The 14298-nt window shown below is 39.6% G+C and overlaps 1 protein-coding gene across 2 annotated transcripts in view; it reads right to left on the reverse strand.

Moving 5' to 3' along the window:
• The window catches only part of GRK5 (G protein-coupled receptor kinase 5), a 163590-nt gene extending 160532 nt beyond the window's left edge, over positions 1-3058 (reverse strand). Inside the window, exon 1 of one of the 2 annotated variants that reach the window (XM_026669832.2) lies at positions 2606-3058. In XM_026669832.2, the coding sequence (XP_026525617.1) occupies positions 2606-2657 (52 nt within the window). In that variant the 5' untranslated portion in view covers positions 2658-3058. The remainder of the gene's footprint in view (positions 1-2605) is intronic. The other variant, XM_087964447.1, reaches the window with a different exon arrangement.
• Positions 3059-14298: the final 11240 nt, after the last annotated feature.

Below are 14298 nucleotides of genomic sequence, written 5' to 3' on the forward strand. Positions count from 1 at the left end.
GGGAAGGAAGGAAGGAAGGAAGGAAGGAAGGAAGGAAGGAAGGAAGGAAATCACTTGAATGCTGCCAATTTTCTACCATTAAAACACTGCTATATGACTGGGGGTGGATTGGGGAGTGGGTCTTGGATTTTTTAAATAGCAGATTCTGCAATCTGGAAAAAAAAAGAAAAATCTACTACTCTGCAAATAAAGAAACAACTAAAAAGTCTGCATGAGGCTCACCCAGTTACTTACAGCACCCTTACAAATTAAAGACATTTACTGAATATAAAGAAGACAATATTTATATCCTCAAATGTCTAATAGTCATATTTATTCCACACAGAAACACCTCTTGCGTACAGGTAATAAGATTTGGAAGTTTTTCTCAAGCCATAAGATGCGTAATAATGTCTTGCCACCAGGTGGCTCCTCACAGATGTTGTGTGATCACTTTTCTCTCTTAGCGTTCAGTCAGCAACTAGATTTCCTTGCTTAGAAATACTATGGCCTGATTCTAGCGATCCACTAGGGCTAAGATAAGACTCGTTTATTTTTAACCCTCAGTTCATGCATATAGAAACGTTGGACTGAAAGCTTTATTCAATATGTAAGGATGCATGGGAGATGAAGATCTTGCAGGAAAGTTACCAGATTCTCTTCTCAAGTAAACCAAAATATTCTCCTACCTTTCTCCCTTGGCATATGACCTCACCTTTTTGTTTTTGTTTTTATACCCAAGAATTAATTTCAGAAGTATCTTCTGGGTTGTTACATAATGACTGTGCTCACTGGTTGATCAATTACTTTTGATTATTAGATAGGCTCCCTACGAGACACAGATGCATAAATACCAGAAGCGGTTTTCTCAAATGTATATAAGTTGTATTAATTCTACTACTCCTTCAGTAACTCTTAAAAGGCTCCCTGAGGCAGCTGTCTATCCAATCTTTCCTATCCACTTTACACAATTTTTGACCAAGGGTCTCCAACACTGGCAACTTTAAGACTGATGGACTTTAATTCACAGAATTCCTCAGCCAGCCAAGCTAAGTTGGAGACCCTTAACTTAGACCAGAATTTTCATTAGTGTGTATTTTTAAATAGATAATGTGTTGTGGTTTTTTCGTTTTTTTTTTAAACCCACTTTGCCAAGAAAACGTCAAGAGAGGGATGCTGACCTTAAGTATCCCACCCACCCCTTCATTGAAGGACATTGTGTGAATAGGGCATTAAGGGGGAAACAGTTGCCTCCAAAGGACGGCTTTTCCTGGAAGCAGATGCAATTGCTCATCCCAGCCCCCCCTCGGATAATCCCTTAGCATCTGCTAAACCTAAAACATTCAAGCAGTCACAAGAGATTAGAGGAACCTGCGAGGAACTAGGAGATTTTATTTCTTTTTCATTCATCAAATGCAGTGAATGAAAACTCCCCTCCAAACACTGCAAGCTGTGCGCTCAGGAGCTAAGCTTTATCACCTTTCAGAAAAAAGCCCATATCCTCTCCTCGGAGAGGTTCGGGAAGAGCCAGGAAGGAAGGAAGGAAGGAAGGAAATCCAGAAGGCATCCAGCCATCGAAGCAGAGAAACCCTCTTCCTCACCCAGGCGACCAAAGGTTGTAAAACGGATTCCGAATCGCTCGTTAACAGGGATGAAGTTGGGAATGGCCGTAATTCCGCTCATCGCTCAGGGCTGAGAGCAAGATCGTAGGTCTCCCCCACTCTCCTGCCCGCTCCAAAGGTGCCCCATACATGTTCTACGTTGCAAATGGGCACACACAGCACCAAACTCCGGGATCTGATGAAAAAAAAAAAGACCCTCCCCCAATTCTTTAAACGGTGCTTTTACCGTACAGCTGTGGGGCGGGGGTGGGGTGGGGTGAGGGGACACGGGTGGCGGAGGTTTTTCATGTGCAATTTTCAAGGTCCAGTAATTGCCTTCCGCCCTAGCTATGCATTCGAACCGCTCTCTCTCTCTCTCTCTCTCTCTCTCTTTCCCCTTCTTCTCAGTGACGTGTTTAGGACATTGGTTTCATATACGAAAAGACCCTTCCGAACTCCCGATAGCTCGGGGTTTTATTTTTATTTTTTGGGGGGATGGAAGAGCGCGCGCACACACGCCCCTCGTGCCACTGAGTGGATCCCGACCGAACGCCCCAACTCTTCGGCTTAGCAGAACGTGCTTTCCACCCGGGGAAAGCGCTACGAGCCGCCTCCGCCGACCGACCTTCTCAAACACAATCAAATCCAGGGCGAAATCCCGCAGGCTTTTTGCGGGGCGAGAAAAGGCAAGAGAGATGGGAGACTTGGGCTGGGGTTGGCAAGGGCGAATCTCTTGCGAAAGAACCGCTTTTCTCCCCAGCCCGGCTCTTGCTTCCTTTAAACAAAGCCCGGGCTGGAAGCACCGCGTTCACCCCGCAAAGCTCGGCTCCAGAACGAGGAGAATCAACCGCACCCGCTCCAACCCGGAGGATGATGCCGCCGCCGCCGCCGCTGCCTTCTCCTCCCCATCCCCTTCCCGCCTCCGCCGCTTGGCATCGCTTCGCACAGGTCGAAATGCGACAGGGCAGAGGGAGGGAGGCAGGGAGTGGGGGGGGAGAGAGATGCTTGGCGCCGAGCGGGCTTACCTTCTCTGGCTTTGAGCAAAACCGTGTTGGCCACTATGTTCTCCAGCTCCATTGACAAGCTCGGGCGGGACGCGCGGCAGGCAGCGGACGATGGGCAGCTTCCAGAGAGGCGCTTCGCCTTCGCCGACTCTACGGCAGCGCGGCACCAACCCCCTGCCCTTAGGGCATTCTTGCGCTGCTTTCTCTGGCTTCCTCCGACGAGCTCCTTCCTTAAGAAAGAACCACCGCTTGCTGGCTTGCCCGCCTGCTGCTGCTGCCTCCCTCCCTCCCTCCCTCTCCTTCCTCCAGCCCGAAACTCTTTCTCCCCTTCGCTTCGCCGATTTCGCTTACTCCATTCTCGGTGCCTACATGTAAAAGCGTTGGGGGAAAAAAAAAAAAAAAGGAAAAGCCCTCCCTCTCACCGCCCCCCCACCTTCCTCTGCTGAGAAGGTTTCAGATGGGCAGGCTTCTCTCCCTCCCTCCGCGGGGGTGTGGTACGATGAAGTGGGTTCCGCAGCATTGCGCAGGCGCCATGCTCAACAGCTGGCTCGTTCCTCTGAGCGTGTCGGGAGACGTAGTTCTCTCTCTCTCTCTCTCTCTCTCTCTCGTAAAGGCCGGGGAGGGAGGACGAGGGGAAGCGCATGCAGGCGGTCGGGCGGTGAGCACTTGGATGCCCGATCAGGTTTTTCAGATGCTTTCCTAGGGTAGGAGTGATGGAGCAACTCCAGAGTATAAAGGGAAGCGGAAATAGTCTGGAGTGGTGTTTTTTTTTTTAACAATTATAATTCTCACGGTTGAACGAAGACCATCATGATTCATAATCCGTTCCAAGACTATCAATCTGCTGCTTTGGTTTAATGAAATAAGCTGCTCGTGAAAATATTTTGACAGTTCCTCAAATGCTGTTAATGTTTCTGTGTGCACAAGTTCCTATTAAGTGAACAGGGAAAATAAATTACATGGAAGCCAAATGAATTAGGCACAATGCCTGTGGATCGTTTTTAGCGCCTTGAGCTCCACTATGGTTTTAGAAAAAATAGGACTTGTCGAGAAATATGGGAAAAAATTAATTATGGAAAGTTCATAAGTGTTCCCAAGGAAGTATGATATTTAATTGAAAAGAAATGTTAAAGATGTTAAGATGTTAATGAATATTAATGATAGAATTGAATTGGAATGGAACGAGTGTTTATTTACATATATATATAATCTTTTTTTAAGAATATAGTGTGTATTTTAAGAATGTACCAAGCAGAATTTGATTGGAAGTTATGTATTGAATGTTATAATCTTAAAGGTATACATTGAAGTTTAAATAAGAGTTGAATGGATGTAATTAAAAGATATAAAGGCGTCATACTCCAATTAGTAACTACAGGAGAAAATTTGTTTAATGAGAAAAAATAATATGAAATTGAAACAGGACAGACAAAAGTATAAATATAATGATTTGAATTGAGATGAGATAATCAAAATAAAGTTGAGAAAATTAAAAGAGGGGAAAAACTATGTAGAAAATGTAAAACAGTAATAAGATATGGAATAGAACACAAGAATAAGCATGAAATTGAATTTGTGTCTGTATGAAGAAGTGTAACCTGGGACCGTGCTATTTTCAAAAAAAGATGTTTTATTTGTATTATGTTTTTTTTTGTGAAAACCCAAATAAAATTTTCAAAAAAAAAAAAAAAAAAGAAAAAGAAAAAATAGGACTTGTTGATCTACAAGCTTAGTCTGCTTAACCATGTGGACTGAACACTAATGAACCCAAATAATTTTTTTTATTGATTAAACTTATATTTTGCTGCATTCGGACAAAATTGGATGCATAAAATATACCAGTTAAACTACCCAGGTTATGGTTTAAACAAATAATGGTATTTGAAAACCCCAATGAAAGCAACAAACCAGGAAAAAAATGAGGTGGCATAATGCTCTCTGGAAAATTCCATTTTCAGTCATTTCCTAAAGCCCACAGTCTGATCTAAGCAGTATATTTTCACCTAGCCTCTCTGGCTTCTGGAGAGGTGGAGACCATAGGAAGTTGCTCTTTCCAGTGACACAGGCTGATTCTGACTGGAGCAGGCAGTCCTGCAAGTGTCCAGATGCCAAGTTATGGAGAGTTTTTAGGTCAAGACTAGAACCTTCATTTATATCCAGGCATCAATTGGCCACCAATGAAGACCCCACAAGTCAGTGTTACGTGCTTCCAACTTCAGGAGCCAGTAAGTAGACAAGCCATAAAACCCTGGACTATTTGCAGTTCCTGAATTCTGTAAGCTCCATGTAAAGCGCACTGCAGTAGTCCAATTAGGAGGTAATAAGATCTTGAATTACTGTACATATAACTAGGTCTTCTTGAACCAGATAGGACGACAATTGGCACTTCAGCCAAAACTGACAAAATCATTTAGTTATAGCTTCTACTGTTTTGTCAGGCCGAGCCCAAGAATAACACAGAACAACCCAACCAAAGTTTATTTCTTTATTTACTTATACCATACAGAAAGAATTTTGTCCGTCTAACACTATACTACTCCAACCCTAAAAAATATACTTTGGAAGATTTTAGGAGTGGCTATCCTAAATCTCTTTCTCTGATCCAGCTCCAGTCTGTGTTAACTCTTGTCTTGCTCGATTCCTTGGAGTGTACTTCCTCCTTTCTGGAAACTGCTCTTTCCTGTAGTCTATCACACCACCTCCCTTCATAGATAAAAGCCATCACACATAAGCCAGGAAGGACCCCCCGATTCCAAAGCTGTTCCTTTATGGCAATGCTTGCCTATACAACAGTAACACTGGCATTGACAGAGAACACCTTCAGTATTGGAATTCTGTCCTAGTTGGATTCAGCTTCAATGTCTCCTCTCCCATCTAGACCTTTACAGCCTCCAAACACTGATAGGACACCAGAAAGATCTCCCTTATGTTAGCTAATATGAGCATCCCAAACTGTTGGATGATCTTACCTATAGATATTAAAGAACCGGGAAAGAGGACCAAGCTCTGTGGCATCCCACATATCCATTGGGCTAACTGTTAACCTCTCATAGCACGTCACAACTGCCTAAAACCACCAATGGAGAAAGAAGCAGAACCACTACAAACAGGGTTTTCATTCCCAAACCCATATGTGGTTCAGTAAATTATCATTGTTGATGGTATCAAAAGTCATTAGAGATTCAAAAGTATGAAGAGTGATGTACAACTCTGATCCAGGTTCCCAGGCCATACAAGGGACTAAATAATGGTTCCATTCTCCCATCTGCGTTTGAAACCCACCTGAAAAAGGTTCAAATAACCTTCTGGAGAAGTTTGTCTGCCACAATTGTCTTAACAATCTTCCCTCTAAAATGGTTGGAGGCTAAATGATAGTTATCCAAAACTCTTAGATTCTGCAATGGATTCTTCAAAAATGGATGAAGGTCAGGGAGCGCAAGGGGACCAAAATTGGCGGGGTGGTAGGAGGACCAAATTACAGGCAAAGTTGGCAGTGCAGCGTGGCAAGACTAGCAGAAGCAGAAGAGTACAAGGAATCCAAAACCGAGACAGAGATGTGGGGAGATAGGTAGTTGTGAGGTAGTTAAAGAGGAGACAATCCTTTATCTTACTGAACTCAGGGCTGGGAAGAACCAAGCTAGAGGTGGCTTGGATCAGAGTGGATTCAGTTAATGACAATTGGCATAACTGTTGTTAAGCAATGCAGTCACATGGCATCATGCTTTATTGACTGCATTGTTTAGGGATGGAAATTCTGGTCACAATTAGTCATAACTTGATGACTACCTATACTTTCCCTCCTGTCCTGCCTCAGGCGACCTTCCAAATGGATGCTTTGTTTATCCTCAGTTTTCATGACACACTGAAGCAAACTAGCTCAATCAAGAGCTCTATTATCAGCTGCAGAGGTCTTTCCCAAAGGGCCTCTGATGACAAAATGGAGGCCAGGGGCGATGCACGCATCAATCTGGAGCCCATTTCTTGGCTGCAGAGGGCTTTCTAGAAGGCCTCTGATAGTGAAATGGAGGCAGGGGGTGATGCACAAGTGACCGCAGAAGTGGGCTGGCAGCGGACTCCTGCTGGGCAGGGCTATCTATCAGTGCCGCCACCATGAGATGAGTCAGTGGAAGACATCCCCCCAAAATAGGACCTGATGCCCTTTTGGGGGGCAAAAAATATGTCTTATTTTTGGGGAAACATGGTATATAGGATGCTAGACTAAAGTCAGGTTGTGCTTCTGTGTGTTGTGTGAATAATTGTTATGTCAAAAAAAGCATGTAAAGCAAAGAAAGTCCTGACTTCATGGACAAATTAATGAAATTTTCTTTGAAACATGAGAAGAAGGTTTGTCATTTTTTTTCTTCAATCTAACTTAACATCCTAACTGTCCCCAGAGTTCTCCAATTCAAGTACTATCCAGGTCTGATCTTGCTTCCTTTCTGACCCCAGATGACATTAACCTGGTACTGCCATTTGTTGAGGCAAAAGGATTTATCTGGTGGTAAAATGATATTCTTAATTATAAGTATTCAGTTTGATAGCTAGGAATCTATCTTCTCTAATTAATATAATATTTAAAACTTCCAAGTAAATATGACTAACCATTTAGAAGTTATGCATATTTGGAAATATTATTACTTAGAAGTAATATTTGGATAATGAGCTAAATTGTCAAGACACGGAGCTGTTATTGGGAATATTCTACTATGCAGCATGAAACAAAAATATATAATTTCATGACACGGCCATTATTAATTTCCAACTTATAATACACATAAAAATCTTTAATTATATGTATTGGATGTATGTCACATATCTGCTCTAGGAATTCAAGATAACCCTGCTTCCATAAAACAAAGATAGGTATGAGATTATTTGGGTTGAAAAATAATAGTTGACCTAAAGTAACCTAATTATCTAATGGGTGAGTTTGCACAAAACAATAAACCACAGGCTACTACATATTTTAGTCAACTGACTCATAGTTCAGTATATCTGGTAATTTCAGAAAATTGGACTAAAAGAATAAACTGTTAAGTATCAGTTAACAATGACAGTTTTTCAAAATTAGGAATGTGCCCACTGACCTAAAAACATTCAGGATAATAGCCCATTTAACCAGATGCATGGAATAGTGCTTCGAGCATTTCTAAAAGAAGGGGCAGAGCATCAAGAGAGAACTCAGCCTAGTATACTTGTGTTCACAAACGTTCCAAGTCCAGCCCCCCCCCCCCCTGCAAATTATTGACTCTTATGTAGTGCCAATTTAGTGCTGACCATCAGTTGACTAGATTCTTATGTACAAGCTTGAGCAATAAATCTTAACATAATCCTGATTCTTTATGCCTGACAGTACTGAGGCAGAATAGCAAAAATATGGGGTCACACTCTGCTAACAACTGGATCTTTTAATCAATAAACCAGGCTACTCACACTTGTTGTAGTGTTGCAATTGTAGAGTTTATGGGTTCAAAGAAACCATCTTTTGGGAGACTATGGGTAAAGCCCTTCTCATTTGTAATCTGTGAAGAAATCCTGATTTTGCTTGAAACCTTCAAACCATCTATTTTTTAGTAGTGAAGCTCAGGCATTTCCTACTGTGTTGCGTACATTTGGCTAATGGCTGCTATAATGAGTTTAGCTCATAAAAAAATTAATATACTAAAATGTCTCCATCCTGCCCCAAATACTATCATTGCTGCTTTGTTTTCCTTGGATAGACACAGACACTTCTATTGTTATTTTAAAACTGCTTGGAGGACTAAGTGGGAACCAGGGCAATCTAGAAAATCAAGATGAGACCTAGGAGTGCGTGCTATATTTTGTAACATTACCATTCCATCTGTAGGGTTTTTTTTATGAAATGAAAAAATAAGTAAATTTGGAGAGAGCATGAGGCCAGACTATGCCCATGGTGCCAATTTGGGTACAGGGCCTATTCCTAAATATGTAACAACTCTTTTTGTTTTGTTTTCACAACATTTTTATAACATCTGAAGATTACCTGCCCATACTGAGTGTAAACAAACTCACCACAGAGTGCTATGGTGAAAAAAACGAAGTCCTGTCTTATGGTAAACCATCTAAAGCTAGCTCTATTTTCAGAGGGTGGAGAAGTTCTGATGGTTTATTTTTAAGACAAGTTCTAATTTCAGTAAAATAAAGTGGTAATGCCATCTGAGTTGCTTCAGGAAAAAAAAAATCTGCAATCGTTAGTAACTTAGAAATCAATTTCTGGTTTTATAGGTTTATGTTGTGTTTCAAGTGTAAACTGAAACTGAACAGTGGCCTATGCAATTATTCCTACTATTGGATGCAGAATGGGACAATTCACCATGGCCAATTCCCTGTGGCCAACTCACTATAGCCAATTTGTCATGGCCAACTCACCGCAGGACAATTCAACAATTCAATTATTTAAAATAATTTTAAAAATATTTTACATTTTGTCATTTACATTTCATTTGTCCTTCCTTTAACATCCTTTCTTTAATGATTCTATTCCACCATTTCTTTGATATTAGTGTAACTCTTGTTCCACAGTAAGTAGAGTAACTCTTGTCCTGCAGCAAGTTGGCCGTGGTGAGCTGGCTGTAGCAAGTTGTCCTAGACCTAATGGATTGGCTACAGTTTATCAGTGGTCATTTAGGAAGAGGATTTCCTTATGGCCTAATTCCACATACATTTTCAATAATTCTGGCATAAGCATGGAGTCTGCCATCCAATTAGGGTGAATCACATGGAAAGCAGTTTTAATTTATTACAAAGATCACATGACAGCAATTTTCAGTGGCATTTAACATAAGTGGAAGCTGCTGCAATATATGAATCAACTCTAGTTGTGTCCTCTTGCTAATCGGTGCCTTCTTTTCTTGTTGTTACATCTGTTTAAACTATTATGAAATCTCATGAGAAATACGACTCCAATGCTTACAGTTTGGAATCAAGCATATCAAGAACTTACTTTAATTCTTGGAAAGATTAACAATCTCAGTTCAACCACAGCTGTGCTTGAAGTCCATTTAATTGACCAAGACAGTATCCATGCTAGACCTTGAGTTGTACCAAAGTGCCATCTAGTGGCATTCCTACATTAAATGATGAAGCAAGTTGGTGGCTAATCTTTGTGACAGACATGTCACTAATTGAATTAAAACAACAGCAATGTGATCTGCACATTCATTTGACCAAAAAAAAATGAGGTGGCAATTTATGCCGTTCATATTTATTGAGCTGCAATTCTCATTAGACTTGGTTGAAATGAGCAATGCTATTGGATTATGAGAACGATGACCAAAAATACGTACTTACACACACATACCAAAAAGCATTAGGTAGTACTGTACTATCCTGGTGAAGGATGTATACAGCCAATGCATCTCAGCTATAATTTCTTTGATTTTCACATTTATCTATTTGAATTTCTAGCATATATTGCCTCCCAAGAAGTACTTTATAGATTTGCATTTATGGGCTGCCTTTCCAGATTGTTATATCCCAAAGAAGTGTAAACAAAACAAAACAATCTAAATCATGAAATCATTTTACTTCATTTGGCAAAAATTTTAATAAAACAGAAGAGGGGTGGGAGAAAGAGAGAAAAGGACTGGCTTTTGTCCTAGTCATGAGGCTGCATTTAGTTACAGTCTAGTGGAATGTGGCAGGAGACAGCAGACATGCAAATTGGACTATAAAAGACTTGAGAAGGTTTCAAGTTGCACATCTTTAAGGTTTGCTTAGGAATTTAAAGAGAAAAGTAGCCGGGTTCTCATTTTTGAATGATAAGCTGGTTAGCATACAAGTCCTTGATAAGTTGGAAGTAGAAATAAACTTTTTTTATATGCCCGTGAAATGCATCAAATGGACATTTATGTCTATAGGATGGCCCTTTTTATAAAATGGATGGGAAATACTAATTTAGGTTAATGGTGATTTGATTAAACCATATGATATTCAGAAAGGAACAAGAGAGGGCTGTCTCCTGCCTTCTTTGTTGTTTATCTTAGTTCTTGAAATTTTCAATAGAAATATTAGGCGAGAAGATAATGGAGTTAAAAATAAAAAATGAGACATTTAAATTGACAGCTTTTGCAGACAATTTGGTTTTGATCTTACAGGACCCACTAAAAGGGATTGAATTTCTAATGAGAAATCTGAAAGAGTGCATTAGCAGCTTTGAGATTAATATACAGACAATAAAGATGTTGATTAAAATATGTCTGGATCTGAATAACTCTGGATTCAGAATTGAGAACAAAATTAAATATTGGGGTATGATTTTGACTAATACAAGCTGTATACTATATCAGAATAACTATGTTGAGGTATGTTGGAATGAAATTAAAAAAAGATATGCTGAGCTGAAAAAAATTACAACTGTCAATGAAGGGAAGAACTTCGCTGGCCAAGATGAATGTCTTATCTAGAATCTTATGTTAATTTCAGGCATTACTTTTACTGATGAGTGGCATACTATTTAAGCAATGTCAAAAGGAAGTCTTTGAATTTGTTTTGCTTGTCAAGAAACGAAGAATTAATATAAACTCCTGCAGGATGTTAAAGAAAGGGTTAAAGACTTTCGAAAAGCAAAACAGAAACAATATCATAAGGAAAACCAATGCCTACAGGATTCTGATCTTTGTGGGCATAGATATGCTTCAGCATATTTTCCAGGGCCTTCACTGCTTATCTACCAAGTGCTAGTCTGTGGCATATTTCTGGTCCCTTGATTATTCTTAGCTGCTCCTAAAAGGCAGTTATGTGTCTTGTCATTTTGAAGGCTGGTTGCTGAACCTTTTGTATTAGTTTGGTTTTCTTGATATTTAATCTTAGATCTATTGTTTCCCACTGTGTTCCTTGACTCCTTTGTTACTAGAGCTTGCCGATAATGTATTATTCATTAAAGAATAGAGTTCTGTTTTTCTGTCTCATTCTCAGAGCACTACAGGGTTTCTTTTAATGTTCATTTTTAACTTGATTTTGCTGAAAGACTGTTGATAATATTTTGTGTTTGTTTTTTCTTCTTCTACATTGCTGAATTATTCTGGAACCTACCTGACAATTCATATTTTCACATTTGAAAAAGACCACCCTCCCAAAAGCAGTTTTATTAGATTTGTAGTTGAATTCAATGGAAGCTTCAAATTATTAGTAGATAATCATATAATAAATGATAGGGTCATCACTTTGGAAATAAAACAGTGTGAGAATCCCGCATGCTCCATAAGAATTCACCAAAATTATTTTTTGTTTGGAAGAAAAAGAATCAAAAGCACCTCATTTTCCATTAAATTTAATGAGATGGTGAAAAAAAGTTAAATATCCAGCATAATAGAATTTTGGCTGGTGAACCAGCTTTAGCTGAAAAAAACCAATTCTTGGCCATCAATAGTATCAGTTCTTTCCAGAGAGTTACTCCTCCAGGAATAGGCAAAGATGCAAATTTAGTTCATTAAAGAATATACTCAAAGAGTCAGTATTTTGTCTCTGATGAGATTGGTTGATTTCTAACTTTATTGAATTTCAGTTTAACTACATGAAATTCCAATTTGTTGACTTCTCTCCATCCTAATATCTCTGGGTATCTCATTTAGAATTCCAAAGCAACTTTAGAATTTTTGGGTGAAAAGTAAAGGTTTTTTTTAAGCTACTTTATGCTACCAGATCTGGACTACAAAAATCCAGATGACCGTAATATATAGAGGCTTAGAGATGTCTCAAATTCTTTTCTATCATCTTAATGGTCATCCAGATTTTTCTAGCATATACTGGTACCTAATAGATTTAATAGGATACCATCCAACAAGATACACCAAAATATATTATAGTAGGATAAAGCTACCCTGCTAACAGAATTTTATATGGAAATATGGAAGTGTTCTGACCCAACCCTGATACCAGCAAGAAAATCTCAAACAAACTCAGTAACTCAAACCTTCATAGCTTTAATCTACAAATAAAAGATGGCTTGCAGCCAATTAGTCCAACCAGAAAAGCCTTGACAGAATTCTTCAGAGAAGCCAGAGTCTCTACACACAATGCTGGGTTCTTCGAACTTTTTTGCTTTCTGCAAAAGCAAAAACCTTTTGAAACCAGGCTTATATTCCCTGGAAGGAGGGGTCATTACGTTGCATCCTTACTCCCGAGTCGCCTGTGCAGCTCCAGCTGTTCTCTTCTACAAATCATCCTGTGCTCATGCGCACTTGGCACAGGCTCCTTGGGAACCTCCTCGTCACTGCTGCCAGCCCCCACAATCCCTGAAGACAGCAGTCCACTCCCTGATGGTCCCGGCCCCTCATCAGAGTCATCCTCAGCAATCTGCACCTGCTGCCGGCTAACCACAACAGGAAGGGAAATATCTGTATTTCTCTTTAATGCAGCATTGCAAATATGGAGTTCATGTATCATATTGAATCTTAGTTTAACTACACCTATGGTTGTTACAATTGAATTTTCAGAAGACATTAAACATGGTTTACAAAACCAAAATGGCTGGGTTGGCATAGTACTGCATATAGAAAACAAACTATATACATGGGCTTGGCATGATGTATGATGCAGGCCAGTACTGACTTATCCAGCGTATTCTTGTTACTAGGCTGATAGTTTGACCAGCTTTGGAAATAATGGAGTAAATAATTCCAACAAAAGTACTGTTTCAAGTGTTGTGGTTATTTATTTTGATGCATTTAAGTTATTCAGGAAAAAAACAGGAATAAAGATACATTATTGACATTTTAAAGTTTTGTTTTATGGTTGCATCTTTATAATTTTTTATACAGGATGTAAGGAGCCATATTGTTCATTAAGCAGGCATTTGGAAAACACACACACATATCAGGGTTTTTTCTTGATGAGACTTCAGTATTCTTATTTCAGTATTCATTAATCAACATTGGTGTTTTTAACTCATACGCTGTCTGAATCAATATCCCCTTCTCACTTTATGGCTTACCATAGCATTCTCCATGCTAGTAGGAAATTCTGAGATGCCAAGGTAGAGAAGATTTGTGTAACCCAACATATGCATCCAGCCTTCCAATATTATCCTTGCAGTGCCTTCAAGATGTTTTGGGCTGAAATGTTCAGCACCTCAAACCACTACACAGATTAGGTCTGATTTTTGAAATCTACAGAAGGTGATAGAATGCAAAAAGCTACAAACCATATAACACACTCTCTGTAGCACAGTGGCTAAGGAATGATGACCCAGCCATGGAGGCACACCAGGAGACCCAGGGCCAAGTACTATATCTCACATAACACTACCTCATAGTGTTGCTGTTGCTGACTTCAAGAGCTATGTATATTGTCTTCTGGAAGAAAGTTGGAACCATTAAAACACATAAAAAATGGGACCAGCTAATTGGATTTGGAAAGAAACCCTAAATGGAAGAACCATTTCCATTTTTAAACTCAGAAGCAAGCTGTTTTTCATGACTGACAATATGACTTGTTTATAAATAATCAGCATTATTTGCAGCTCTCTCAATCATTATACCTGTAAAATATCATATCTGATGGTTGTTTTGCTTGTCCTGCAGCTATTGAGTAGTGAACAGTATGTCGTGAGACTGATAGCATTCTTAAAAAGGAGGCTTAAAACAGCTGGATTCTAAGCATAGCTATAGAATGACTCCTGAATTACATGCTTTAAGCAGCTTTAAAAGAACTGATGCATGGCTAAATGTGTTGGACACTTCTTACATGTCTAT

The sequence above is a fragment of the Notechis scutatus genome, chromosome 4, assembly GCF_049901735.1.
Source record: "Notechis scutatus isolate UNSWTSFEM ecotype Mainland chromosome 4, rNotScu1.2, whole genome shotgun sequence".
Taxonomy (NCBI): Eukaryota; Metazoa; Chordata; class Lepidosauria; order Squamata; family Elapidae; genus Notechis; species Notechis scutatus.